At 35.2% G+C, this 26,468-nt stretch overlaps 6 protein-coding genes across 7 annotated transcripts in view; 1 reads left to right on the plus strand and 5 right to left on the minus strand.

The window, feature by feature from the left end:
* Nucleotides 1–26,468, plus strand: part of LOC130985259 (uncharacterized) — a 920,555-nt gene that overhangs the window by 153,705 nt on the left and 740,382 nt on the right. The gene's annotated exons all lie outside the window — the stretch shown is intronic.
* LOC130985300 (intron-encoded DNA endonuclease aI4-like) lies at nucleotides 4,417–7,023 on the minus strand. Its single transcript, XM_057908209.1, is given in 4 exon segments — nucleotides 4,417–5,598; nucleotides 5,601–6,208; nucleotides 6,521–6,621; nucleotides 6,701–7,023. Coding segments are annotated over 4 exon segments (996 nt in total). The 5' UTR covers nucleotides 6,817–7,023; the 3' UTR covers nucleotides 4,417–5,427.
* LOC130985346 (uncharacterized) lies at nucleotides 11,586–12,382 on the minus strand. The gene is made up of 2 exons (XM_057908284.1): nucleotides 12,069–12,382; nucleotides 11,586–11,967 (listed from the first exon to the last, which is right to left on the minus strand). The coding sequence occupies exons 1-2, from the start codon at nucleotides 12,170–12,172 to the stop codon at nucleotides 11,733–11,735; spliced, it is 339 nt and encodes a 112-aa protein (XP_057764267.1). The 5' UTR covers nucleotides 12,173–12,382; the 3' UTR covers nucleotides 11,586–11,732.
* On the minus strand, nucleotides 14,019–15,786 carry LOC130985315 (uncharacterized). The gene is made up of 5 exons (XM_057908233.1): nucleotides 15,767–15,786; nucleotides 15,050–15,293; nucleotides 14,798–14,978; nucleotides 14,419–14,720; nucleotides 14,019–14,317 (listed from the first exon to the last, which is right to left on the minus strand). The coding sequence occupies exons 2-5, from the start codon at nucleotides 15,281–15,283 to the stop codon at nucleotides 14,228–14,230; spliced, it is 807 nt and encodes a 268-aa protein (XP_057764216.1). The 5' UTR covers nucleotides 15,284–15,293; nucleotides 15,767–15,786; the 3' UTR covers nucleotides 14,019–14,227.
* LOC130985290 (purine permease 21-like) lies at nucleotides 18,423–19,720 on the minus strand. The gene has a single exon (XM_057908193.1). It carries the CDS (start codon nucleotides 19,516–19,518, stop codon nucleotides 18,439–18,441), a length of 1,080 nt encoding a protein of 359 aa, XP_057764176.1. The 5' UTR covers nucleotides 19,519–19,720; the 3' UTR covers nucleotides 18,423–18,438.
* Nucleotides 23,347–25,046, minus strand: LOC130985274 (probable purine permease 10). The gene is made up of 2 exons (XM_057908175.1): nucleotides 24,848–25,046; nucleotides 23,347–24,744 (listed from the first exon to the last, which is right to left on the minus strand). Exons 1-2 carry the CDS (start codon nucleotides 24,882–24,884, stop codon nucleotides 23,606–23,608), a joined length of 1,176 nt encoding a protein of 391 aa, XP_057764158.1. The 5' UTR covers nucleotides 24,885–25,046; the 3' UTR covers nucleotides 23,347–23,605.

A 26,468-nucleotide genomic window follows, 5' to 3' on the forward strand; every position in this document is an offset into this window, starting at 1 on the left:
TTGTAATAAAAGAAGGAATAGTTGTTTAGACCATAGAGTGGTGCTACGTGGCACCCCACTTGTTTAATGAGCAAAGAAAACTAGTGCATGGTACCCCACTTATTTAACGAGCAAAGAAACTAAAATTGTGTGAGTGTGTTGGCCAAGCAATAAGGGGTTAATGCCTAAAGTCAAAGGTTTTGGGTTCAAGTTATCTGTGTTGGCGTGTTGCGGTCATTTAATTTTTTTTTATTTAATATTGTAAATTTATCAAAAAAAAAACTAAAATGCTTTAAAAAAAGATGGAGGGATTATTTAAAAAGAAAACGATGGAGGGACCCACATGTTATCTTTACTACAATTAGAGCCCTATATTTTTTATATGTGATAGCCTAAAAAGGAAGTTGAGATATTATTAGTTGGACAAAATGAGTACTATGTATGGATAGTATCTATATATTTTGTTAAATGCTCAAAGTCGGGAATTTAATTATAATTATATGTATTTCCATAATTTCTGTTAAAAGATCAATAATTCAAATACTAATAATTTTTCCTATATATATTTTTCTTGTTTGCCTTTTGATTTTGTGGATGGACTAAATGACTACATCGGCCTTAGAATAGTTTGTAAACTTATAGAAAATTTAAGAGGCCCAAGTTCACCTTTCTTAAGAGAAACGATTTTGCCAAGCTAGTTGTAAACTGAATTATTGTAAAATATTCTCAAATTCATTTTTCTTATTCTACTAACTGTAATTCAAACCAAACTTTTAGTAATAGTTCAATTCATTTTTTAAGAACAAATTGGAAAACAATAAACAATGCTAGAAGTAATATTTGGAAAATGATATGAGCAAAAATTATATTTAGAAAAAAACAAATTTTTGTTAAGTAATTACTTGATATGAGCAAAACTAATATTTGTTATTATAAGAAGTCATATTTGATATTTGTTATTTCATATGAGCGATATGCAAAAGTAATATTTTGTATGAGAAAAAGTAATTGTTATTAGAAAAAGTCATATTTTTATTAAATAATAATTTTATTACAATCTTTCTAATCACAAATATATTACTTAAATATGACGTTTTCCAATGGTATGAATTTTGTAAATATCAAATATGAATTTTTTTAATCATAAATATTTGATATTTGTTATTTCATATTAGAAAAATTAATATTTGATACTTATAAGCAAACGTAAAAAAAGTTATATTTTAATTTTCTATTAACATAAATTAGCACAACAAATATTTGATTTTCTCTAAAAATCTTATTTAAATTTATGAAATGTATTACTAGTTAAGTCTTATTTGATTTGTGAAGAATATCAATTTTTTTATAAATAATAAAAATATAAATATAAATAAAAACACTTCGACTAGGAATCGAACCTAAATTCTCTTCGTTCATAAATCAACAACTTATTCATTGGATCACAAAATCTTCATTGATTATTATTATAAATTTTATTTATAAAGTGAAAAAATAAATTGCAACAAAAAATAAATAAAACATATAAAAATATGCTAAAAAATGCTGAAATTTAAATAAAATACATAAAAAATAAAATAAAAGAAGCTTTAGAAAAACAAAAATAAATGGAGAAATAAATAAATAAATTATGTGAAAAAATAAAAATATTGGAAAAAAAGATATGAAAAACACTTTATCCATTGCAGCACAAAAAAAGTAACGAAATAACTAAAAAAAAATCGCATGCTAAACAAATTTTATTTATACAGAAATCTATTATATAATAGGATTAAGCCTTAACCTACGTGGCATATCTAAAATCTCACCATTTCAAAATTTACCTTATATAATCTTCACCATTTATTAATTAATTAATTATTACATTCTATATAAAGATTCATTAATCATAATAAATATAATTAACAATAAATGTATATATAATAATATTAACATTACATATAATCTAAATTAATAAATTTTATTATTTATTTTTTCTAGATAAAAATTAGATTTACATGTCTGATAAGAAAAAAATTATAATCTATATACTATAAATTATTTTAATTGAATGTTAGTGATTAGATGTATATTTGTTATTAATTTTATATTTCTAAATAGCGTACATGTTATATGTATATGTTGCAATATATTATATTGTATGAATATATATATATATATATATATATATATAATATTTATATTCTTAATTTTCAATAAAATTAATTTTAAATTAAGTTTGAATTGAGACATGCACGTATATGTAATTATAAACGGGTCCGGTCATTGATTTACATGTTTGCATAATAAGGCACAAATTCTATAAACTGATTACTTTAAAACAAAATCTTATTTAATGTCTATCAAAATAATTAAAATTTTATTTTTATTTTTTGTAAAATAAATCCATACATTTTAGTTATATAGGGAAGAAAAATATATTTTTCATTTCTGCAAACTTTATTTGTTTCTGTTCGTCCATTACTACAATAATAATAATAATAATAATAATAATAATAATAATAATATAATAATATAATAATAATAATAATAATAATAGATAAATTATGAAATTAGTAATGCATAAATGAAGAATTTAGATAAAGAACAATAAAGGATATGATGTTAAAATATATTAGAAATCTTTAATCATGTATCAAATTTATAATAATCTCAATCGAGTGAAGAATTCATATAAATCACCTCATTTCACATTGAGTATTTTTATAAGATTTCACTTGCTCTCCAAATTAAAAATGTACATTTAATTGGCGGAATGATTGAGACTAATACAATTTGAATTGTTTTGTCAATTTAATTTGACCAAATTTATTTAATTAAATACATGGTCTAATTAATTTAATTTGAAAATATAAATTGGTTTGATTAAGTAAATTATTTCTTCAATTTAATTTGATTATAAAATAATATATTTTGTATAAAATTTTAAAAATAAAATTTGGATTCAACATAGATTTTTTATGAAAATCTATCAATTAAATTACTAAATAAATTAATACAATTTGAATCTCGTGTCAACTTTCTTAAGCTACACACGAGATGATTTTCAAAACTTAGTTATGATCTTTCAAACTTCAAACGAGATAATGTTCACGAGTCAATTTTATTCTTTCAATTTTCAGATGGAATGATGCTCGAAACTCAAGATTTGAAGATAATTAATGTTCACGAGTCCATTTTATTCTTTCAAATTTCAAACAAAATGATGCTCGAAACTCAATTATGATATTTCAAGCTCCACATGAAATAATGCACAAAAAATTGTCAAGATTTTTCAACCTGCATACAAGATGATGTTTAGAAGTTAGTTATAATCTTACAAACTAAAGACGATAATGATCTTTAAAGCTACACACAAGATAATTCTTGTAACTTAATTGTGGTCATTCAAAGTTCAAATGAGATGATACTCACAAGTTAAATTTGTTTTTTTAAACTCCAAACGAGATGATTCTTGGAACTCAGTTATAATATTTAGAACTAATAATGCATAAAAGTTTGTCAAGATTTTTTCAAGTTCCATACAAAATGATATTACAAGTTAGTTATATGATGTTAGAAGCTCCAAATCATACAATCTCACAAGTCAACTTTGATTTTTAAAGCTCCAGATAGTGATGTTAAAAAAACTTGACGCATAAAAGTTCATTTTTTATATTTTAAGGTCTAGACGAGATGATACTCAAAAGTCTGATGTTCAAACGTTAGTTGTCGTCTTCCGAAATTTAGATTATGATATGATCCTACAAGGTTCAGACGAGATGATGCTCAGATGAAATAAAATTTTCAATATCAATACATTTTTTAAAATATTATTAAATAAAAATATGCATAAAAAGAATATTTATTATTCTAACAAAAGGTTAACATTTAATTGAGGAATATGATTCAAATTAATATAATTTCAACTATATTACCTTAAATTAAATAAATTTAAAAATAATTTATATAATAAGTTAAAATAATTTTCCGTCGAAATGCGCACTAGTATATAAAAACCAAGAAATAACGCATATACCAAAAAAAAAAAAAAAGAAATTTCGCATGCTAACGGAGTCGAACACCCAACCTGAGGAAAGAGAAGTAAAGCTTTACCCACCGCACTAGGCCATTGTTTTATAAACTATGCTACGTATATGAGACCGGTCTCGTACAAGTCTTCGTGATAATTTAATACAAACACATTACTATTTTACTCATTATTATTTACTCATACATATTTGTTGAGGAGCCCATTGGGCCGAAGTCTTTTCTTCAAGCCCATTTCTCTAATGTGTGTGAGAGAGAGTGATTTCTTGTATAATAGTAATTCATAAAATTTAATATATATCTTGTATAATACTTAAAAAAAATTAATATGAGCTACAAGAATGCTACAAAGGCAGCCTCCAAATTAAATGAGCTAAACATGCTAGCAAACTGCGAAAAAAACCCAAAAAACCAAAACACAACTAAACCTTAGTTTATCAATAAAAAATCTCCACAATTTATATGGCAACTAAGTAAATAAAAAATGAAAAAAATAGAGGGATCGTGAGACGGCGGCAAAGGCATCTGTCGACATCACTATAGTCGATGGACACGGCCGTCGGGTGCAAAAATCGACCACCCTAACGTCCCCCGTGCCCTCCTTGCACGGCCGGTAGCTGCCGCTGAGCCACCGGAGTTTGTGACGGCGCCGTAGTTCCACATAAGATAGAGCATCTCCTTGCCTGCATATATCCTTTCCACTCTTCTGTCTGATAGCGGTTAAAATAAAAGGATGGATTTCTTGGAAAAATTGACAGTCGGAAAAAAGATTTTATGATAATTTCTTGGAATAACAAATTATTCCCAATGGAAAATACAGATAGATTCCCTGATAAACAGTAAAGATAACAAGCTACGCTAGCATCAACGGCCCTTCCACTTCAGTCATGTGCTTGTCTTCTTCTTTCTCCTGCTTATTGATGAAATTAATAATTTAATACAAACACATTACTCATCCATAAATAAAATAAATAAGAAAGTATACGTACAGAGACTCACCAAACTAGTATAAGCATAAGGAATTTTACCTCCTCAACATCTGAAATTCCATTGAGTTGAACAAAGCTCTCAAAAAATAGAATTAGCCTTGGTGAGGTCGAAAAGCAATACATACCAAGATGCTTCAACTTTCCAATGGCATGATCAAACACAGCTAGTTCATCATTCAAGCTTGCAAAATACAGTAGCTCACCGTTTTGTAAAAACCATAACGGCTTCCAAACACCACAAGTATGGAACACAGATTCTCTTGTCCACGATCCTTCACTCATAACCATGCCTAGATACCCGAAAACCGGTTTTCCCGAAAAAGTGGAAACGATATGACTTATGATACCGGATCCAGGCAGAATGAGGATGTAAACTTCAGGGTGCTTCTCTCTTCTACTAATATAAGCGGATGAATAGAAGAAAGGTGGACTATATCATCAACTTATTCCATTTGTCTAGGAAAGCTAGCCATGCTTTATGGTGAATACTGTCAGGTTTAAATGCTTTGAGATCGTAAAGACTGTAATATTCCTCAATAAGGAAGAATCGTCGTGATTTATGACTTCGGAAAGTATTTGATTTAAAGTAATCTAGCATCATATCATGATAACATCTTTTCTACTTTGTATAGACCATTGATAGTAACCATTTTGACTACTATCAAAGTAGAGACTTCCTCCAAATACTACCTTATAAGACTCTACATCTTGTAGAAGTTTATTAGTTACTCGAATACTTAGTTGAGGTAGTCCATGCTTCATAGCTATAGTAATAGTACCATCAGCATCAAAGAATCCTGCAAACCAATTTGATTGAGCATCTAGTGGAATAGGTAGAATTACGGGGATTTCCAGTACTTGACAGACACGATGTAGTTGAAGTAGTCGTGCTGAATGTCGAATATGACCATTTATACAATTCATTAGTTTAATCATACCAAGGTGATTATGTAGTCGATAACGATAAGCTTTAGCACCTGCTCGCATTTTAATACTTCCACCAAGCATAAGTTGGATATATCGTAGTAGTGGTAGATCTTCAAGTCCCATAGTAATTTCAAGAGAAGTATATCCTTTTTTACTAACTTGAATACTTCCATCACCATCGATAATTCCAGCTAGCCACTCACAGAAGGATTTAGGATAAGTTGTTGCGCGTGTAGTCTCTGAGGTTCCTACTAGACTGCTTTTATGTCGTTGCCAATTATAACCTACCCAATAAAAATGGAAACTTTATATAAACTTTTCAGATATGAAGAGCATAAGGTGATGAAAATTGAAAATGGACATATAAAAATTTTCAACACACCAATATAACTGAAAATTGATAATCAGGAATGAGGTGATGATGGCTACAAGAGTTTTCCAGCTGAACTTTTTTTTAGTCTTCATTTCAAAAGTCGTTCTTGAAATTTTTTTTTTCACTAGTTTTTTTCTCTTTTGTTATCTCTTCCTAATTTAACTTTTACACATAACATAATAAACATTGAATTAAGCTTATCACTGAGAAACTTTGCAAATACCTGCAAACCCAGACAATATATATCTAGAGGGTTGGCATAGCTGGTTACTCGTCGGCGGGGCACCGGCGATTCTCGTATTATACTCAGTAGCATCCGCCTCCCTGAACAAAAATTTAAAATTTCGCATATAATTGATATTTAAACAAAACATACAAATTCAAAATTTTGAAAAAATGGAACCTGCCGACGAATTGAGCTCGGGATCCAAAACCCCGCCCTAAGGAGCAATTGCTAGATCGAACACCGCCGCGGAGAGATAGGCGGCGCGTGGCGGAGGTAGCGAAGCGTGCAGCCATTCCTATCCTAATTGTGAAGATGAATTTGGATTCAGCTGAGAGGCCGAGACGGGTACTGCAAAACCAGTCCCAAATCTTTGTGGATTAGAAAAATAAAGAAGTGCGCCGCGTAATGAAGAAGAACAATAAGCGGCGCTGCTGTTAAGATATGAATCTTTCTGATTTTGCTTATATAAAAGAACACTACCCTAGATTTTTTTAATATTTATAGATTTAATTAAAATACGCTATATTGCTACTGTGCTGATTCTCAATTATGCCCAAACCGAAAATAATTACGCTAACTTACTTCTCAACTTAAATTGTTCGATTTATGTGTTTTATTCAGCACTTGATTTTCTTTGTAGCTTAATATGGATGCCTTTGAATATACAAATTTGCACAAATGAATGCTTGTGATTTCTTCTAGATTTGTTGCTTGCTTGATGCTTCAACTATACAATTTCAATTTGAGAATTTTGCTGGGAATATTGATGTTGGGCAAGAGGATGATTAATGAACACATCAGTGCTGGATTTTTCTTGTGACAAGCTAAATAATGATGATTATTAAATGCTTGTTGGGAGACAAAATACATAGGATTGGATCAAGTGATTCTCAAGAATCGTCTATATTTTTGTCAATTGATTAATTAATCCTCAAGAATTTGACTGATTTGGTTGATTAAGCACTATCAGTAGGTATATATATAGGGTGTGTTTACTTTTCTATTAGAAAAAGTATATTTTTCATCATTTTTACATATTTTCTATGATGGATAATTTTCTCCGGTCAGGCTGGAAAATTTATTTGGACAGCCCATTTTCACTCCATTTCTCAAAATGTTGGATAATATTATCCTACTGGGAGGATGTGAAAATATTTTCCAACATTTCCATTTTTTTATCCATCTATTCCTAACAAAGTAAACACATGATAAAAAAAAGCAGAAAAATATAATATTATCTCACATTTTCTTATCCATCATTTTCAAATGAAAATTTTACTATCAAAGTAAACACACCCATACTCTTGAACTTTATTACAATTTGATCAAAGGCGCTCTTGAGGTGAACTGAAGCACGATGGTTGAGATGAGTTGAAACGTGTGGGCTGAGCTGAGCTGAAGTCACTGGATAGATGCTACAAAAAATAATCGAACAATTTACTAAATATGATATTCAAGGTAAAGACAAGTAAAGAGTATACAAACAAAAATTTAATAAAACCTAAAGTATATATGCCTGATGTTGCGTTGGCAAAATGACAATCGACTTTTCATGATTGGCCGCTCCAGTGTAACATTTGTTATCTTCCACACCAATAGCTCTAAATTCAGCTTTACCATTCACCAACAGTCTTGTGAAATGTGGCCTTATCTCATTAATGATAAAAGGCGCGCCAATTTTACGAATGCTAGTGTATATCTCTGGACACACAGGTGCGCCAATCTCCTTTCCAAATATTTTCAGCTCCATCATCACATTTTTAGCATACTCGGATGCATCCTTCAGCATCATGGGCACTCCAACAGGAATACCAAAATCTAAAAAAATAAATTAAAATCAAAAGACATAACAAATACAACAATTTAAGATCACAAATACATAAACTGTAACTTACTATCTGGTATTGCATTTCTCAATGCAAGTCCATAATATAGATACATTGTGGATTTTATGCCGGCAGGCTTGCCGTGCCAATTCCACCCTTTGATTATCAATCTCTTGGCAGCCATCAGACATGTTGGATTCTTCAAATCAGGCCAAACTTCTAATACCTCTTCTTTGTACTTGTCAAACATCTAAAACAAAAATTAGTTAAATACAAATATATGATTAAAAATAGTTGCATATATATATCAAAGATACCTTATTGAAGTTAGGCTCGTCAAAAAGTTTATCATGATCATTTTTCAATTGTTCATATGTAAGAACAGGTCTTGGAGTGGGCCATAAATCGTGTGTATACATCGTCTCCTTGAGCTCCTCTATCTTAGCTCCACGCATCGTGAAGGGCCAACACACCGAAAATGTGAATCATTTGGGACCAATATCTTTATAATACTCGTCCATATGTACCTTCTCAAATATGTCACAATTCATATTCTCCCGTCTACAATTTGAACATATTTGGCTTCAAAAAAGTTAGCAAATGCTTAATCTACAAAAGAAATACATTCAATTCACAATGCATAGCTATTTTTCCTCCATGATGTTTCTTAAGAACAGTAGAAGCTAATCCATTACTCTGAAGGAGATAATACAAAGGCCTTTAAGTGTAAAGTGTTAAACTAATCTTCAACACATAGTCAATTTCTCAAAGATCAATCAGCTTTATTATATTAGGCTGGCACAATAATCAGCTTCCTTTTTAAATGTTGAATACACATTTCCAAACTCTCTATTATGAACATGTTGGTATCTTTATTAGGCACCAACTAGAATCTTTTCAATCAATTATCTCTCTAGCCCACAAAAGAGATCACGTTTAGAACAATTCAATAATCAACTTGAGCAATATCTCTACAACTCCAAGAGTAAGCCATATATATTGTTTAAACATGCAAGCATCAACTGCAATAGTACCTCTCTAAGGTTCCAAGAGATGCTTGGCCTGCATTTTGGGACATACTTTCCGGCAAAGACCACGCTACGTGATCACTAGCTATGGCATTGGCCTGAGATCGTTAAACAAATGTGATTGCCTCAGACAAACCATGGATACATTATATTTAATCTTGCTAAAACATTCAATTATAACAACTAAGTTGTAGCCAAACCTGACTTTGTACGAGGTTAAGAACTTGAGAACCAATAGAAACACTTGGTAAAGTGTGCTTCATCATTGTGGATAAATCTTGCATTGACCCCAACATTGGCTGCAAGAAATGGTTAGAAAAAGTTAAAATATCCCTGATATTTACTTTGATAACAAAACACAACATCATATTCCTCATTGGGCACCAATATTCATGAGTCAAGCTGTGGCCCGTGTTGGATATTACATATTTATCTAATAGCGGAATTGTCAGAGCCCAAAACCATTTATTTTCTTTGCAATTTTTATTTGGAAATTATTAAATTTTCAAGTCATTAAAATATATATCTATGAGTCGAATTTGTGAATTATATAGTCGCGCCCCTAGTTAGATAAATAAATTTAGATTACAGATTATAATTTTAGAATTTTAAGCTCAAAGGTATTAATTTAAATTTGAGCTTCTTTGATGATTGGGCCTAATTGTATATATGCTCCCTTTAAGTTGAACCTTATTATTTATATACTTGCATTGGGCTAGATTTTAATAAAAAGCACATAACATTTAGTTGATTATCAGCATTTTTCCAGCCACAATTTCTGATTTCTTGGAGTAATAACGTGTACCCTTCCTCATCCACCAAATTATTTTCAAAATCTTATACAGCAAGTACCATTTTACTTTTTTTCTTTTTTTGATCGGAAAAAGTACCATTTTACTACTCTTGTGCAGTACACTATTAATCTGCCGCCTCATTTCCTTTTTCATGTTAACTCCTATCACTTTCTGGAAATCATTCGAAAAACTCAGTTGGCCTCTTGTTCTGTTCCTTTAACTTCAAGTGGTAATTTTAAATATTTATGTAAAACTATGTAGTTTCATTCCAGTGCATACTATTAAATTTATTTTTTTCAGACTCTTGCTTTGTTTTGAAAAACCATTACACTGCATAATAAAATAAAAGAAGGCAGACGCATAATTACTACATAAGAAAATAGAATAGATCGAAAGAAGAGCAGTGTTTAAAATTTAGACAGGAGATAGAAGAGGGGGAAATGGTTGAACAGCGCCGCCGGCGCTTCGCGCCACGGCGGCTGGCGGGAGGAGACAGGGACGGTGGTTCGGTGGCCTCAGCCACTGTTGTGCTGTTTCGGTCGGATAAAGGGAGGAGGTGGCTGGACGGCGCTGCTGCGATGGCAGCTGCTGCTGTTGTAGACAAGATGGAAATAAGGACAAGGTAGTGACGCTGGCAGGCGGCGAAGGTCGCCGCCAGAGAAAGGAGGGCCCGCGGCTGGGAGCGGTGAGGGGAAACAGACAAGGGAGGAGAGATGAGGAAGAGGGAGAGAAGTCGACGGAGAGGGAGAGATGAGGAAAGAGGGAGAGAGGTTGAGGAGAGGACACATATTTAAATTGATATAAGCATGATTATTTGTATTGTGGATGATTTAATTTTAATATTAGCATGATTGTTTGATGATTTTCGTACCCTCAATTTTTGACAATTTATGTTCATGAACTTTTCCGAGTTTAAAAGTATTTCAGGTCATTATCTTAGGGCGATTTGCAAAAATAGGCTACTATTTTTCGGACTTGTAAAAATAGGCCAATTATTTTAGTTTTTGGTATTTTTAGACCACATGTGTACCCAATCAGACTATTTTGGGCCACATTTTGACCCCAAAAAGTGGCCTATAAATGCTGAATTGAGCTCAAATGTGGCCTAAAAATGCCAAAGTCTAAAATAATTGGCCTATTTTTGCAAGTCCGTAAAATAGTGGCCTATTTTTGCAAATCACCCTAAGATAATGACCTTCAATAATTTTAAACTCAACTTTTCCTAATACAGACCCTTTAACAATAAATTTGAATTGAAAATCTGTGAGCACTTATGCCAAATAAATTATATGATGCCCAATATAACAATAAGGATCCAAAATAACATAATAAGGAACCGAGCTTCACACTTATGGACCGAGCTCGATTCAACTCGACTTGTATACATCCCTGCATTCAACACCATGTAATTAACCTCATTGTCTATATTTGTTCTCACATATACAGCACATTCCTTCCGATACAGTAAAGAAACAAAAACTTCAAACTGCTCCCTCGTTACTAGCTAGTTACTCGCAAATGGGTAGGCGTAGGAGAAAAGATAAATCCCACCAAGGTTCAACTAGTAATCCTCAGGAGGATCCCGTTGCAGAGGAGCCTGTTGAAGTAGAACCAGCTGCACCTGGAGTTCCACCCGAAATAATGGAATATGACGTTCGTTATGAGTACGATTCAAGTACTCGTCATAGAGTGGTTGCACAATTTGATCAAAGGCGCCCCTGAGGTGAACTGAACCACGATGGTTGAGATGAGTTGAAACGTGTGGGCTGAGCTGAGCTGAAGTCACTGGATAGATGCTGCAAAAAATAATGGAACAATTTACTAAATATGAAATTCAAGGTAAAGACAAGTAAAGAGTATACAAACAAAAATTTAATAAAAACTAAAGTATATATACCTGCTGTCGCGTTGGCAAAATGACAATCGACTTTTCATGATTGGCCGCTCCAGTGTAATATTTGTTATCTTCCACACCAATAGCTCTAAATTCAGCTTTACCATTCACCAACACTCTTGTGAAATGTGGCCTTATCTCATTAATGATAATAGGCGCACCACTTTGACGAATGCTAGTGTATATCTCAGGATACACGAATGCTAGTGTATATCTCAGGAATTGTCACAGCCCAAAACCATTTATTTTCTTTGCAATTTTTATTTGGAAATTATTAAATTTTCAAGTCATTAAAATATATATCTATGAGTCGAGTTTGTGAATTATATAGTCGTGCCCCTAGTTAGATAAATAAATTTAAATTACAGATTATAATTTTAGAATTTTAAGCTCAAAGGTATTAATTTAAATTTGAGCTTCTTTGATGATTGGGCCTAATTGTATATATATGCTCCCTTTAAGTTGAACCTTATTATGTATATACTTGCATTGGGCTAGATTTTAATAAAAAGCCCATAACATTTAGTTGATTATCAGCATTTTTTCAGCCACAATTTCTGATTTCTTGGAGTAATAACGTGTACCCTTCCTCAGCCACCAAATTATTTTCAAAATCTTATACAGCAAGTACCATTTTACTTTTTTTTTATCGAAAAAAGTACCATTTTACTACTCTTGTGCAGTACACTATTAATCCGCTGCCTCATTTCCTTTTTCATGTTAACTCGTATCACTTTCTGGAAATCATTCCAAAAACTCAGCTGGCCGGCCTCTTGTTCTGTTCCTTTAACTTCAAGTGGTAATTTTAAATATTTATGTAAAACTATGTAGTTTCATTCCAGTGCATACTATTAAATTTATTTTTTTCAAACACTTGCTTTGTTTTGAAAAACCATTACACTGCATAATAAAATAAAAGAAGGCAGACACATAATTAATACATAAGAAAATAGAATAGATTGAAAGAGGAGCAGTGGTTTAGAATTTAGACAGGAGATAGAAGAGGGGGAACGGTTGAACAGCGCCGCCGGCGCTTCGCGCCACGGCGGCTAGCGGGAGGAGACAGGGACGGTGGCCTCAGCCGCTGTTGTGCTGTTCTGGTCGGACAAAGGGAGGAGGTGGCTGGACGGCGCTGCTGCGATGGCAGTTGCTGCTGTTGTAGGCAAGACGGAAATAAGGAAAAGGTAGTGACGCTAGCAGGCGGCGAAGGTCGCCGCCGGAGAAAGGAGGACCCGCGGCTGGTAGCGGTGAGGGGAAACAGACAAGGGGGGAGAGATGAGGAAGAGGGAGAGAAGTGGCCGAAGATGAAGAGATGAGGGAGAGAGGTTGAGGAGAGGACACATATTTAAATTGATATAAGCATGATTATTTGTATTGTGGATGATTTAATTTTAATATTAGCATGATTGTTTGATGATTTTCTTACCCTCAATTTTTGACAATTTATGTTCATGAACTTTTCCGAGTTTAAAATTATTTCAGGTCATTATCTTAGGGCGATTTGCAAAAATAGGCTACTATTTTACGGACTTGCAAAAATAGGCCAATTATTTTAGTTTTTGGCATTTTTAGGCCACATTTGAGCTCAATTCAGCATTTATAATAGTCTGATTGGGTACACATGTGGCATAAAAATATCAAAAACTAAAATAATTGGCCTATTTTTACAAGTCCGAAAACTAGTGGCCTATTTTTGCAAATCACCCTAAGATAATGGCCTTCAATAATTTTAAACTCAACTTTTCCTAATACAGACCCTTTAACAATAAATTTGAATTGAAAATCTGTGAGCACTTATGCCAAATTAATTATATGATGCCCAATATAACAATAAGGACCCAAAAGGAACCGAGCTTCACACTTATGGACCGAGCTCGATTCAACTCGACTTGTATACATCCCTGCATTCAACACCATGTAATTAACCTCATTGTACTATATTTGTTTCCCTCGTTACTAGCTAGTTACTCGCAAATGGGTAGGCGTAGGAGAAAAGATAAATCCCACCAAGGTTCAACTAGTAATCCTCAGGAGGATCCCGTTGCAGAGGAGCCTGTTGAAGTAGAACCAGCTGCACCTGGAGTTCCACCCGAAATAATGGAATATGACGTTCGTTATGAGTACGATTCAAGTACTCATCACAGAGTGGTTGCACAATTTGATCAAAGGCGCCCCTGAGGTGAACTGAACCACGATGGTTGAGATGAGTTGAAACGTGTGGGCTGAGCTGAGCTGAAGTCACTGGATAGATGCTGCAAAAAATAATGGAACAATTTACTAAATATGAAATTCAAGGTAAAGACAAGTAAAGAGTATACAAACAAAAATTTAATAAAAACTAAAGTATATATGCCTGCTGTCGCGTTGGCAAAATGACAATCGACTTTTCATGATTGGCCGCTCCAGTGTAATATTTGTTATCTTCCACACCAATAGCTCTAAATTCAGCTTTACCATTCACCAACACTCTTGTGAAATGTGGCCTTATCTCATTAATGATAAAAGGCGCACCACTTTGACGAATGCTAGTGTATATCTCAGGATACACAGGTGCGCCAATCTCCTTTCCAAATATTTTCAGTTCCATCATCACATTTTTAGCATACTTGGATGCATCCTTCAGCGTCATGGGCACTCCAACAGGAATACCAAAATCTGAAAAAACAAATTAAAATCAAAAGACATAACAACTACAACAATTTAAGATCACAAATAGATAGACTGTAACTTACTATCTGGTATTGCATTTCTCAATGCAAGTCCATAATATAGATACATTGTGGATTTTATGCCGGCAGGCTTGCCGTGCCAATTCCACCCTTTGATTATCAGTCTCTTGGCAGCCATCAGACATGTTGGATTCTTCAAATCAGGCCAAACTTCTAATACCTCTTCTTTGTACTTGTCAAACATCTAAAACAAAAATTAGTTAAATACAAATATATGATTAAAAATAGTTGCATGTATATATATACCAAAGATACCTTATTGAAGTTAGGCTCGTCAAAAAGTTTATCATGATCATTTTTCAATTGTTCATATGTAAGAATAAGTCTTGGAGTGGGCCATAAACCGTGCGTGTACATCGTCTCCTTGAGCTCCTCTATCTTAGCTCCACGCATCGTGAAGGGCCAACGCACCGAAAATGTGAAGCGCTTGGGACCAATATCTTTATAATACTCGTCCATACGTACCTCCTCAAATATGTCACAATTCATATTCTCCCGCCTACAATTTGAACATATTTCGCTTCAAAAAAGTTAGCAAATGCTTAATCTACAAAAGAAATACATTCAATTCACAATGCATAACTATTTTTCCTCCATGATGTTTCTTAATAACAGTAGAAGCTAATCCATTACTCTGAAGGAGAGAATACATAGGCCTTTAAGTGTAAAGTGTTTGACTAATCTTCAATACATAGTCAATTTCTCAAAGATCAATTAGCTTTATTATATTAGGCTGGCACAATGATCAGCTTCCTTTTTAAATGTTGAATACACATTTCCAAACTCTCTATTATGAACATGTTGGTATCTTTATTAGGCAACAACTAGAATCTTTTCAATCAATTATCTCTCTAGCCCACAAAAGAGATCACATTTAGAACAATTCAATAATCAACTTGAGCAATATCTCTACAATTCCAAGAGTAAACAATATATATTGTTTAAACATGCAAGCATCAACTGCAATAGTACCTCTCTAAGATTCCAAGGGACGTTTGACCTGCATTTTGGGACATACTTTCCAACGAAGATCGCGCTATGTGGTCACTAGCTATGGCCATGGCCTGAGATTGTTAAACAAATGTGATTGCCTCATACAAACCATGGATACATTATATTTAATTTTGCTAAAACATTCAGTTATATCAACTAAATTGTAGCCAAACCTGACTTTGTACGAGGTTAAGAACTTGAGAACCAATAAAATCACTTGCTAAAGTGTGCTTCATCATTGTGGATAAATCTTGCATTGACCCCAACATTGGCGGTAAGAAATGGTTAGAAAAAGTTAAAATATCCCTGATATTTACTTTGATAACAAAACACAACATCATATTCCTCATTGGGCACCAATATTCATGAGTCAAGCTGTGACCCGTGTTGGATATTACATAGTTATCTAATAGCGGAATGAATATAACACAAGGTGTTACTCAAATATATATAACAGAATAGAACCCAAGGTGAAGAAAGTGAGAAGCATATATCATACTCCTTCCATCCGAGCAAGGTGAAGCATTTTTTTTTGGCACGGAATTTAAGAAACTAGAGTTTATTGAAAAAGTAAAATAAAAGAGTGGGTGAATGAAAAAGCAGCTTTAATTTATTCCAAAAAGGGAAACGACTCAATTTTGTTGGAACGACCAGAAAAATACACAACTCAACTCTGTTGGGACGAACGCTTGATCACTTTTTTTATATGACAAAAGTTTTTCCATTTATTCACTTGTCACCCTTAACACAATAAATACTCCTAGTTACTTAAAAATATGTGCCGAAAAGAAAGTGATCAAGCTTCGCGAGACAGAGGAATAAGTCTTAATGATGCTTTGGAGTATGTATTGAAATCGATAGAAAACCTTTTCAAATTTCCCGCTTGAAACTGAAAGTGCAACTCTCGTGAAAGCAGGTATGTGACGCATTAGCATACCAGTTAGCCGGCGGCTATCTCTACCAACTTCACTTCAGATGTATCGCTCTCATTATCCTATCATAGAGGGGTAATGAAATTTAGTGCCATTGCAAGGTAAATAAGCAATAATAAGGGGAAAAAAAACATAATAATAGAACATTCCCAATCATGGCAATTTCAACAAAAGGAAAAGGAAAAAGAAAACATTAAAACACACAACGCTACGCCTAAATCAAAGATCAAGATTCACTACTTTTTTAGACCTATTGTTGTGGACAGAAAAGAAAGTATAGAGAAGAAGACAATAATGCGGCGAAGAAATTATAGAGAAGAAATGGTGGCTGATTTTTCAAACCTTGTTGTAGAAAGAAAATAAATTGCAGAGAAGAAATTGTAGAGAAGAGAAATGATGTAAAAGAAATAAAGGAATGACTCTTTCTATTTGTTTGGGTTCTTTTTAATCGATTAATATTAACTTAATACTAGTATATTAACATTTTAATTTTGATTTTATTATTTAATAGGAGACTACATTAAATCTTTCTTATGGTAATAAGTTTGTTTATAATTTTATATTTATATGTTGTGAAAATATTTTTGTTCAATTATCATTAAGATGAAGGAACTCAATTAAGACAAATTATCCAAAAACGCAAGTAATAATTCGTCTACCAATTTATTCCCTACTACCGATATGATAGCTTCGTCACTAATTAGCCCGATTCCAACAATTACGGATTGGGGGAACTAATTGACACTAATCTGAATTAACCTAAGGTGATCAGGCTCAAGAAAATCATATTAAAACACTCTGCTCAGAAAATAAATTAAAATTCAATTGAATTAATTAAAAATACAATTAGGTCTCACACATTTTAGACTAAGGTTTCATTATTCTCATCGAACAAGAAATTAGCTAGTCATGCTATTAAATTTAACAGACACGAAAAAAGGATAAAAATTCATAAACATATCCAATGAATAACTACGAAATAAAATAAGAAGCTAACTAATTAAGCACGAAAAGATGAAATAAGTAAAACCAATAATGTGTGCCAAAAAATCTCGTCCAAGCTCGCCAATCTCCAACAATCAGCCGCTAATATGATAAGCTAATCAAAAATACAAGTTATACAACCCCTAACTAAAAATCCCTAAACTCATAAATAAAAGCCTCGGCCGCCAATATATATATGTTGATTGCCAAAGATTCGTCACTCACAAGTTCACAACCTTATACTAGCCGTCACTTTAGTTAATGGGCTTAACAAATAAAAATAAACAAAAATCTAGCCCACTAATGTTCCGCCACTTTATAGCTTAAAATCTAAATAATACTCCATTTGTCTTATTAATGGTGGCCCACTTTCTTTTTTAGATTATCTCATTAGTAGTGTCTCATTCATTTTATGGCAATATTTTCTCTCTATATCTAATATTTAAAATAATTTCTACGAATCCACTTTATCTATTTTCTACACATTTCTTAATCTCCTTGCCCAAAAGAAACGACATCAATCTCTGTAATTTCTGCACCAAAAATCAAAACTCACCTAATTGTGTATATTAAATTCAAGGACAAATAATCCAAGAATATGAACAACTAAAATACACGCATGACACATCACCCATCTCTCTCTTTTGTCGTCGTCGCCGCCGCCACCGCGTCTCCGGCGGTGCTGCTTCTTGGGAAAGAGCCACATCACTTTTCCACCACACAATCTCCGCCGCACTAATCCCCCATGGGCGGATCCACATTTCCATTTTCCTTGTCAATAACAAATTGGTGATAAACGTAAGAAACCGAACCCCACACAGCCAACAAGAATGCCACAACCTTCACACCACTCATCCCATCCTTGAATACCACTACCGCAAGAACCGGCACCAAACCCTCGCCCACGCCGCTAACCACATTCCCAAACACACTCGACACCTTAAGAATCAGCGCCACCATCCCCACCGCAAACACCTGCCACGCCGCCGCCGCACCCACCACCACCGCCGCGTACGCCGCCGCCGTCCCGAACCCCTCGATCTCCCCCTTCAGCCCCCGCCACTCCCCGCTCCCGAAAAGCCCCAGCGCGAGCGCGAAGCTCGCCGCCATCGACTCGTAGAAAATCACATCCAAGATTTCCTTCATCCTCTGCCGCCTCAGCAGCTTCCCGTAGGCCCGCTGCTCCAGAGACTGCAGCAGCGCGTACCCCGCCGCGCCGCCCAGCGTGCACGCGAACCCCGCCGCGTACCTGCCCCCCGCCGCGGCGGCGGGGGCGCCGCCGGGACGCAGGGCGAGGAGGACGGAGGAGAGAGTGAGGAGGAAAACGGAGTTGAGCAGTGGCGGGCTGAGCCTCTGAGCGTTGATGAGGTGAGAGAAGAGCGCGTTGAACCCTAGCTGGGTGGCGCAGATGAGAGAGAAAGTGGAGAGAGGGAGATACATGAGGCCGATGGAATACAGCATGCAAATGAATGCGAGAAACGTGCCGAAACACGCGTATAGAGCGGGGAGAGCTAGAGAGTGATCGGAGGTGGTTGAATTTGAATAATCCGTTTGCTTGTCTCTTGATTTGATGAGGATGATGAAAGGGAGAAGGAGCGGGAATCCGGCGGTCTGCACCAGCGCCGCCATGTATTTGGATTTCCCGCCTTTTTCGTAGTATAATCTGCCGAGAAGCGCCGCCGCCGATTGGCCGGAGAGGACGAGGACTGAATATACCGCCGTTTCCGACCATTTTCTGTATTGCAGCGTCTTGCTTCTGTTTGGATTGGCATTATTTGTGGAGTTTGAGATCGTTTCTTGAATCGGAGGATCCATGAACAAGAGAAGAAATCAAGAATAGTTTGTGTTTTGTATAGGATTTTTGGCATTGGGAAAACAGGTAGTGTACGATGTTTGCTATGCTAAAATGCATCATGGTCGAATATATCTACATCTAATCGATTTTGGTTTTGTTTCGATTGATATAAAGAGAATTCATGTATTTGAAACGAAGGTGAATATTTGGAAAGCCAATGTTCATATTGTGATTATTGCACTTGGAAATCCTTGACATCATCTAATGATATGCAGCAGGAAAAACAATTAAGGATAAGATCTAGCTAGATTTACAATTGAATTATGTGTAGAGATTACAAACACACAACAACAGTTAGAATAACTTACTTGTTGTGTAGCAAACAATCTTGTAGCAATTCTTTTAGAATAACTTACTTGTTGTGTAGCAAACAATCTTGTAGCAATTCTTCTAGCAATTCCTGCAGTTGAATCCACTACTATGGTTTCCACATATATTGCTAGCAAACAATCTTGTAGCAATTCTTCTAGCAATTCCTGCAGTTGAATCCACTACTATGGTTTCCACATATATTGCAGATTCGATGCAGGAACAATTCTCGATGATGCACAATTCAATCTTAGAAAGCTAGGAAATCTCGGATTGAATTCTATAGTGCTCTAAGTGTAAGTATATATAGGAATATAACCGCCTGTAACCCTAGGGTTAATAGGCCGGGCTTTTCTTTTGTTTCCAATTAATTAATCCAATAGTTCAACTATTTACTAATTAATTAGGTTATTAGAATATATCAAATATATCCTAATCTACTCCATAAATAATCTAGTCCATAAAATATATCATAATCTAGTCCATAAAATATCTTTCACACGCATTCATAGAGTGAATTTTGTGTACAATAAACGTGACTTGCTTGTTCTATTACTAGGACTCTAATATCAAGTTTTGGCTGTAAATGAATTTTACTATTAAAGCTCGAGGCACTGCAACACCACCATCTGGGAGGAAGATGCGTCGCTAGTTGAGTTTTTCACTTGAGCCTCCTAAACACCGTGAAGCATATATATTTAATCAAAACACATGCAACTGAGAAACAATTAAACATATATGACCAAAGGGATTAATTAAACTATATAAATTTCATTTTTGGCAATTATTACATCACCATTAATAGCTGGCGGCTGTTGTTGATCGACAGCCATGGAATGGATATATATTATTAGCAACAAAATTAACTAAGAAAGAAAATTTGATAAAAGATAAGCATGGGAGAGCAGATGGGCTATGTTTTTCTGACTATATCTTACAAAATTACAAGACATAAGAGATTTATATTTATCCATAGACCAATTAATTGGACTTTTGTACCAGGCCTTTCATGTCACGTGCGGATAAATGGAATAGTTTGGGGCATGAAATAGTGTCCAACAAAATTAATAGTGTGCGTGGGCTGGGCTCGTTATATGCACTGATCACATTAGAGTCTAGACTAGTGTCCAACAAAATTACATATGATGAGGAGTAGAATAAGTGAATGATTGAGATCGTTACATGTGCACGCGAGCGAAGGAGATATCGGATTGAGCACGTGGGAAAGACGTCCCTAGCAGAGTCAACTAGCAGCCTTGTATAAAGTGGAGCGCACTAAAGACATAAGCAGATTTGTACCAAACATCACGGAAGGAAGCCAGAAGTGATCAGAGGCAGAGTCAACTTAAAGTGTCTCCAGAGTTGAAGACTAGAGAGAAGTGTGAGTCGAGAACAAGTTTCAGAAGCGTCATATTTCTTCCCCGCGTTGAGGCCAGACAGAGATCGAAGGAGAATTATGTTTGAATAGGAAGCAGCTATATATGTTTGTATATGTTGATGCCATCAAGATCTAAAAGCTGACACATGCCGGTTTCACCTCTGTCATCATGTTACACGCACATCGCGTGATCCGAGGAGGAAATTACTGTTCTACCCTCATATCCATGTACTCCCTCCGTCCCGTTAATCATGGCTCAAAACTTTTCGACACGGGTATTTAGGAGAGTAAAATTAAGAGGTAAAGTGTGTATCCCACAAACTTAATTTAACGTTAATTTTAATTACGTCTGCCAGCCTGCCACTGTTTTCTCTTCCCCTATAATCTCCTTCCACAGTCGGCTTCCTCCCCTAATTAAATCCGACCGGCGAAACAACGGCCAAAACCACCACGCCACTGCCTCATTTCTCTCTCATTTCTCTCTCTACCGGAGCCTGTAACCCGACCCCATCTTGCTCCGATTGATAGCAACAGAGCCGCCGCCGGAGCTCTATATAACCAAATCCACCGACACCACTTTCGTCTCATCTCCCTCCTCTAATTCCCGCCGACGGCGACAGCACCCACCTAACGCCGCCTCCCTTCGCCCACAAACCCAACAACAGCAAAACCGCCCCAAAAACTCAACAACAGCACCTAAGAGAGAGAATGATTTCGAGATCTGCTGCACCCTTTTCGTACACCGCCCTTGGCCGAGGCATCCGAGATCTGCAGCACCCTCAGCGAGACCACAACGACAACAGAAGGTCCGAGCCCTCTCCGGGAAGGCACGACCGTGGAGGAGAGGGGGAAGCGGCGGGAATAGAAACAGTGGAGGAGAGGGGAAGGGGCCGAAAAGATAGGGAGGTCGGCGTCGCAGTGAAGGGGCGAGGTTGGTGGTCGGCGGCGGAGGGAGGAAGATGGCGGAGGGAAGAAGGGTGGGGAGGAAGAGAGAGAAAGGTATCAGAGAAGGGTGGGGGTGAAACGGTGGGTGGGGTGTGTTTTTAGGATAGATTTAGGAGTATTTAATTATTCCCTAATTATGGCTCAAAAAGGAAACGAGCCAAGTAGCTTGGGACGGCCCAAAAAGGAATACGAGCCATGAATAATGGGACGGAGGGAGTATATTATAAATAGATCAGTATTCGTCATTGTAACACAACGTACTGAGATATACAACATATTACCACTTTTTTTGCACATTCTTCAACTTTCTTTCATTACTTTCTACACTTGTGCAGGTAATCCACCGATCTAGAATAGAATCAAACTTTATAATTCAACAACATAATTAATAAGTGCTGTCGTCTTGCCACACACACAAGGGTGAAGGAGTATATATATAAATGTGTGTATACTGTTAATTGGTAATTAAGTATCGGGTCCAAGATGGGGTCGACTTACATGCACCCATTTAAGATATACTACGAATCTAGATATTTATTGTTATTTTCCGGGACCAAGTTATGATCGTTAATTTAATCCGTCATTCAGCACAATCGAATTTCAATAAAAATATCTTAGATTTTTGGGACCTAATTAATTGATTGCGGCTCGAGTGGTGGTACTTGCTTACTAGCTAGTAAAGTGCGTTACTAGCTAGTCTTCCACACACGTATATATATTGACATATATTATGATTTTGCAATTCTCAATCTTGTTATGACCAATAACTCTCACGTTCAAATAATCTTTTGTTCTTTAAAATTGGTGGAGCTTGTTTATTTTCTTTTGACGAAAAAATCTACTCCCCCGTCCATAAAGTCTTGTTTGAGGATGGACATAAATTTTAAAAAATGTTAAAATTATTTTAAATGGAATAAAGGTATGTACACAATGAATCTCATTTGAAAGTGAACACGAATTTTAATAAAGTTATTATAAGTAGAATAAATATATATTCCAAAAAAAGTAGAATAAATATATATAATTTATAGGGATAGTATTAATATAAAAAATACAATAAAAGTAACATTAATAATTAAAAAATAAAATAAAAATACCATTTATAGTTGAATAGAAGAAAATGTATGATGTGATGATCAAAAGGTGAAATGAGACCTTTTTATGTAGACAAAAAAATGAAAATAAATATGACTCTTTTTCGTAGAGGGAGACAATTTATGCTTATAAGAATATCTTTCTTGTGGACAATATATAACCTGTGATGTAAAGTAGTAAACCATGCATATGAGATGAGACAATTTTTGGGCTAAATTTTGGTAGGAAATACATAATTAGACACAAAATTATATAAAGAATTCTGCAAATTGCACATAATTTTGCATCAATCTCCAAAAAAAAAAAAAAAAAAATACCATCTAAGACGCAGCAGCAGATCCGCCTCTTTCACTTTCATCAACAAGTGGAAGCTGCACAGCAGCATCAACAACATTTGTTCTGGCAATCTCCTTCATCTTCAAATCATCAAGATAATGCTGGTAGATGTAGGAGACGAACCCCCACATCGCCAGCAGCATCGACACCGCCTTCAGCCCGGTCAGCCGGTCTCCCAGGAAGATCACGGCCATCACCGGCGCCGCCGGCAGCCCCAAGATGCTGATCACATTCGAAAACAAGGACGAAACTTTGAAGATCAAACCGATACATCCAACTCCAAACACCTGCCACGAAACAGCCGTCCAAAACAGATTCATCACGTAGGACACCTTCCCCGTTTTGTAACCCTCCATCTCCCCGTTCAGCCGCCGCCAGTCTCCGCCGGCGAAGAGGCCGATCAGGAGCACCAGCGTCGCCACCATATTCTGGTACAGATTCATGTCGACTATCGCCCGGGTCGACTCCTTTTTAATTATCTTCTGGAACGCCACCTGCGTGAGCGAGAGCATCATCGCGTAGCCGGCGGAGGCGGCGAGGGTGCAGACGAAGCCGATGACGTACTTCCGCTTGGAGGTGTTGGTGGCGCCGCCGGAATCGGGCTCGAATACGAGGAGCGTGGAGGAGACGGTGAGTAGGACTAGGGAATTGATGATGTAAGGGGTGAATTTCTGGCGGTTGAGGAAGAGGGAGAAGACGGCGTTGAACCCTAATTGGCTCGCGCAGATCAGCGTGTAGGTGGTGACCGGGAGGTATCGGATCCCGATCGAGTAGAGCATGCAATCGACGGCCAGAAACACTCCGATCGCCACGTAGAACGCCGCCAGGATCATCGGACGGCGTCTGCTCGTGCTGTCGCCGTCGACGGCGGCGGCGGTGGTGAAGAACTGAAAGGGGATTAGGACGGGGAATCCGACGACTTGGACTAATGTTGCCATCCAATTGCTTTTGCCGCCGCTGTCGTAGTACAATCTGCCGAGGATTGTTCCGACGGTCTGGCCGGCGAGGACGAAGAATGAGTAGATGAGCATTTCCAGCCACCATTTGTACTGTGTCACCAAGGATTTCTTCTTGATTTCCGGTGAGCTTTCTGCTTCTGCTACTTCTGCTTCGGCTTTCAGAGCTAGAGAGAGGGAGAAACAACATAAATTAAATTAATTTGTGGAGAGTGTAAATAATTTACTAGTTTATATATATAGGATGATGATGATGATAAACATATATACCATTGATTTGAGGGTGCAGTTCCTGAGCTTCTCCCATGGCGATGATGAAATAAATATGAAGAAATTAAATAGAGGGAAATGAGAGCTAGTTTGGTTTATCGTCATATAAAACGTGTGTCGAAGATATCATTTCTATACGGCAGAAATAATAATTTGAGAATATATATATTTATATGAAACGAGAAATAATGAATCTATGCAGCCACATTATGGTCACCCACAATTTAGTTTAATAGGTAAAATTTCAATCTATTTAATTTACTTTTTAAAATAAAAATAGGATTTAGTTATTTTATTGTATTCTCTACATTATTGTTATTTTTTGTAATTTTTTTTGCAACTTTTATTTTTAATAAAAATAAAAAGTTACAAAAAAATTATAAAAAAATAACTACAATATAGATAATACAATAAAATAACTAAATTTTATTTTTATTTTAAAAAATAAGTTAAATAATTTTTTTTTTCTATTTAAGTGAATTGTGAGTGGTTACAATATGGCTATTTAGCATTACTCAACGAGAAAACCGTTTGGATTCAGATAATTTTGGGAGAAAGATAGCAAAGTGCAGAATCGTTTGGCACTTGCTAATCCTAGGAAGAGGCTACGGCTACTTGCGGCATTTAAGTAGACGACAAAAATCCAGTGCATTGACAGCATCTCTAGCCGTATATATGCACTATTTTTAGATATTATTTTTTTATTCATTTTATCTTTGTTTATGTCTCAAGTTTATTTGAATCAATTAATGCAAATAAAACAAAAGACCAAAATATATATATATATATATATATATATATATAATTTCCATGCTGTGAAGTATTTTAAATTCTTCATACTTACTTTATAAAATAAATATAGTAAGAACTAAAGAGAACAAACAAGTATGATCCAGCATTGGTGCTTTGCTGGAGATGGAGGGAACATATAAGAATAAGATTAATTCTCATAAACGAATGAGATGCATGGATGTAGACGAAGAATTAATACTAGCATGTTCGAGCTCCGCTAGTTTAAATATTTGGGTATTTGAACTTAAATAGTCATGTACACTAACTTGATCGAAGATTCGTGAACATGCTCACAAACATGTTCACGAATAATCGAATTCAAACATATTCGCGAGCTCAACGAGCCGAGTGTTGTCAGGCTCGAATTTAGCTTGTTTACAATCGTATCGAGCTTCGGATAAATTTTTTTCGAATAAATTCTCGAATATCTTGTAAATAGATATATGTTGATTTACGGCCCTAACGAGATGGGGTGATAGTTTGGTTGTATAAACCAATGAGTCAAATAATATTTCAAAAAGTAGGCGTAGAATTTATTACTAGTGAGTTTAATTCTGAAAACTAAGGCGCTCATATAAAATAATAATTATAAACCCTAATTGAATAAGTGAATCCTTGTTAATTATTTTTTTATTATATTAAAGCATAATAAATTACTCCCTCCGTCCCATTAATAAAGACATAGGTCTTTTGGGCACGAAGATTAAGGAGAGGTAGATTAGTTGTTAAAGTGTTGTGGCCCACCACTATTAGTGTAGTTGATTAGTTTTAATTTAGTGTATTTATTTATTTCTATTTAATGTTTTAGTTGAATTTTAAACCACCACCA

This window comes from Salvia miltiorrhiza, chromosome 5 (genome assembly GCF_028751815.1).
Source record: "Salvia miltiorrhiza cultivar Shanhuang (shh) chromosome 5, IMPLAD_Smil_shh, whole genome shotgun sequence".
NCBI lineage: Eukaryota > Viridiplantae > Streptophyta > Magnoliopsida > Lamiales > Lamiaceae > Salvia > Salvia miltiorrhiza.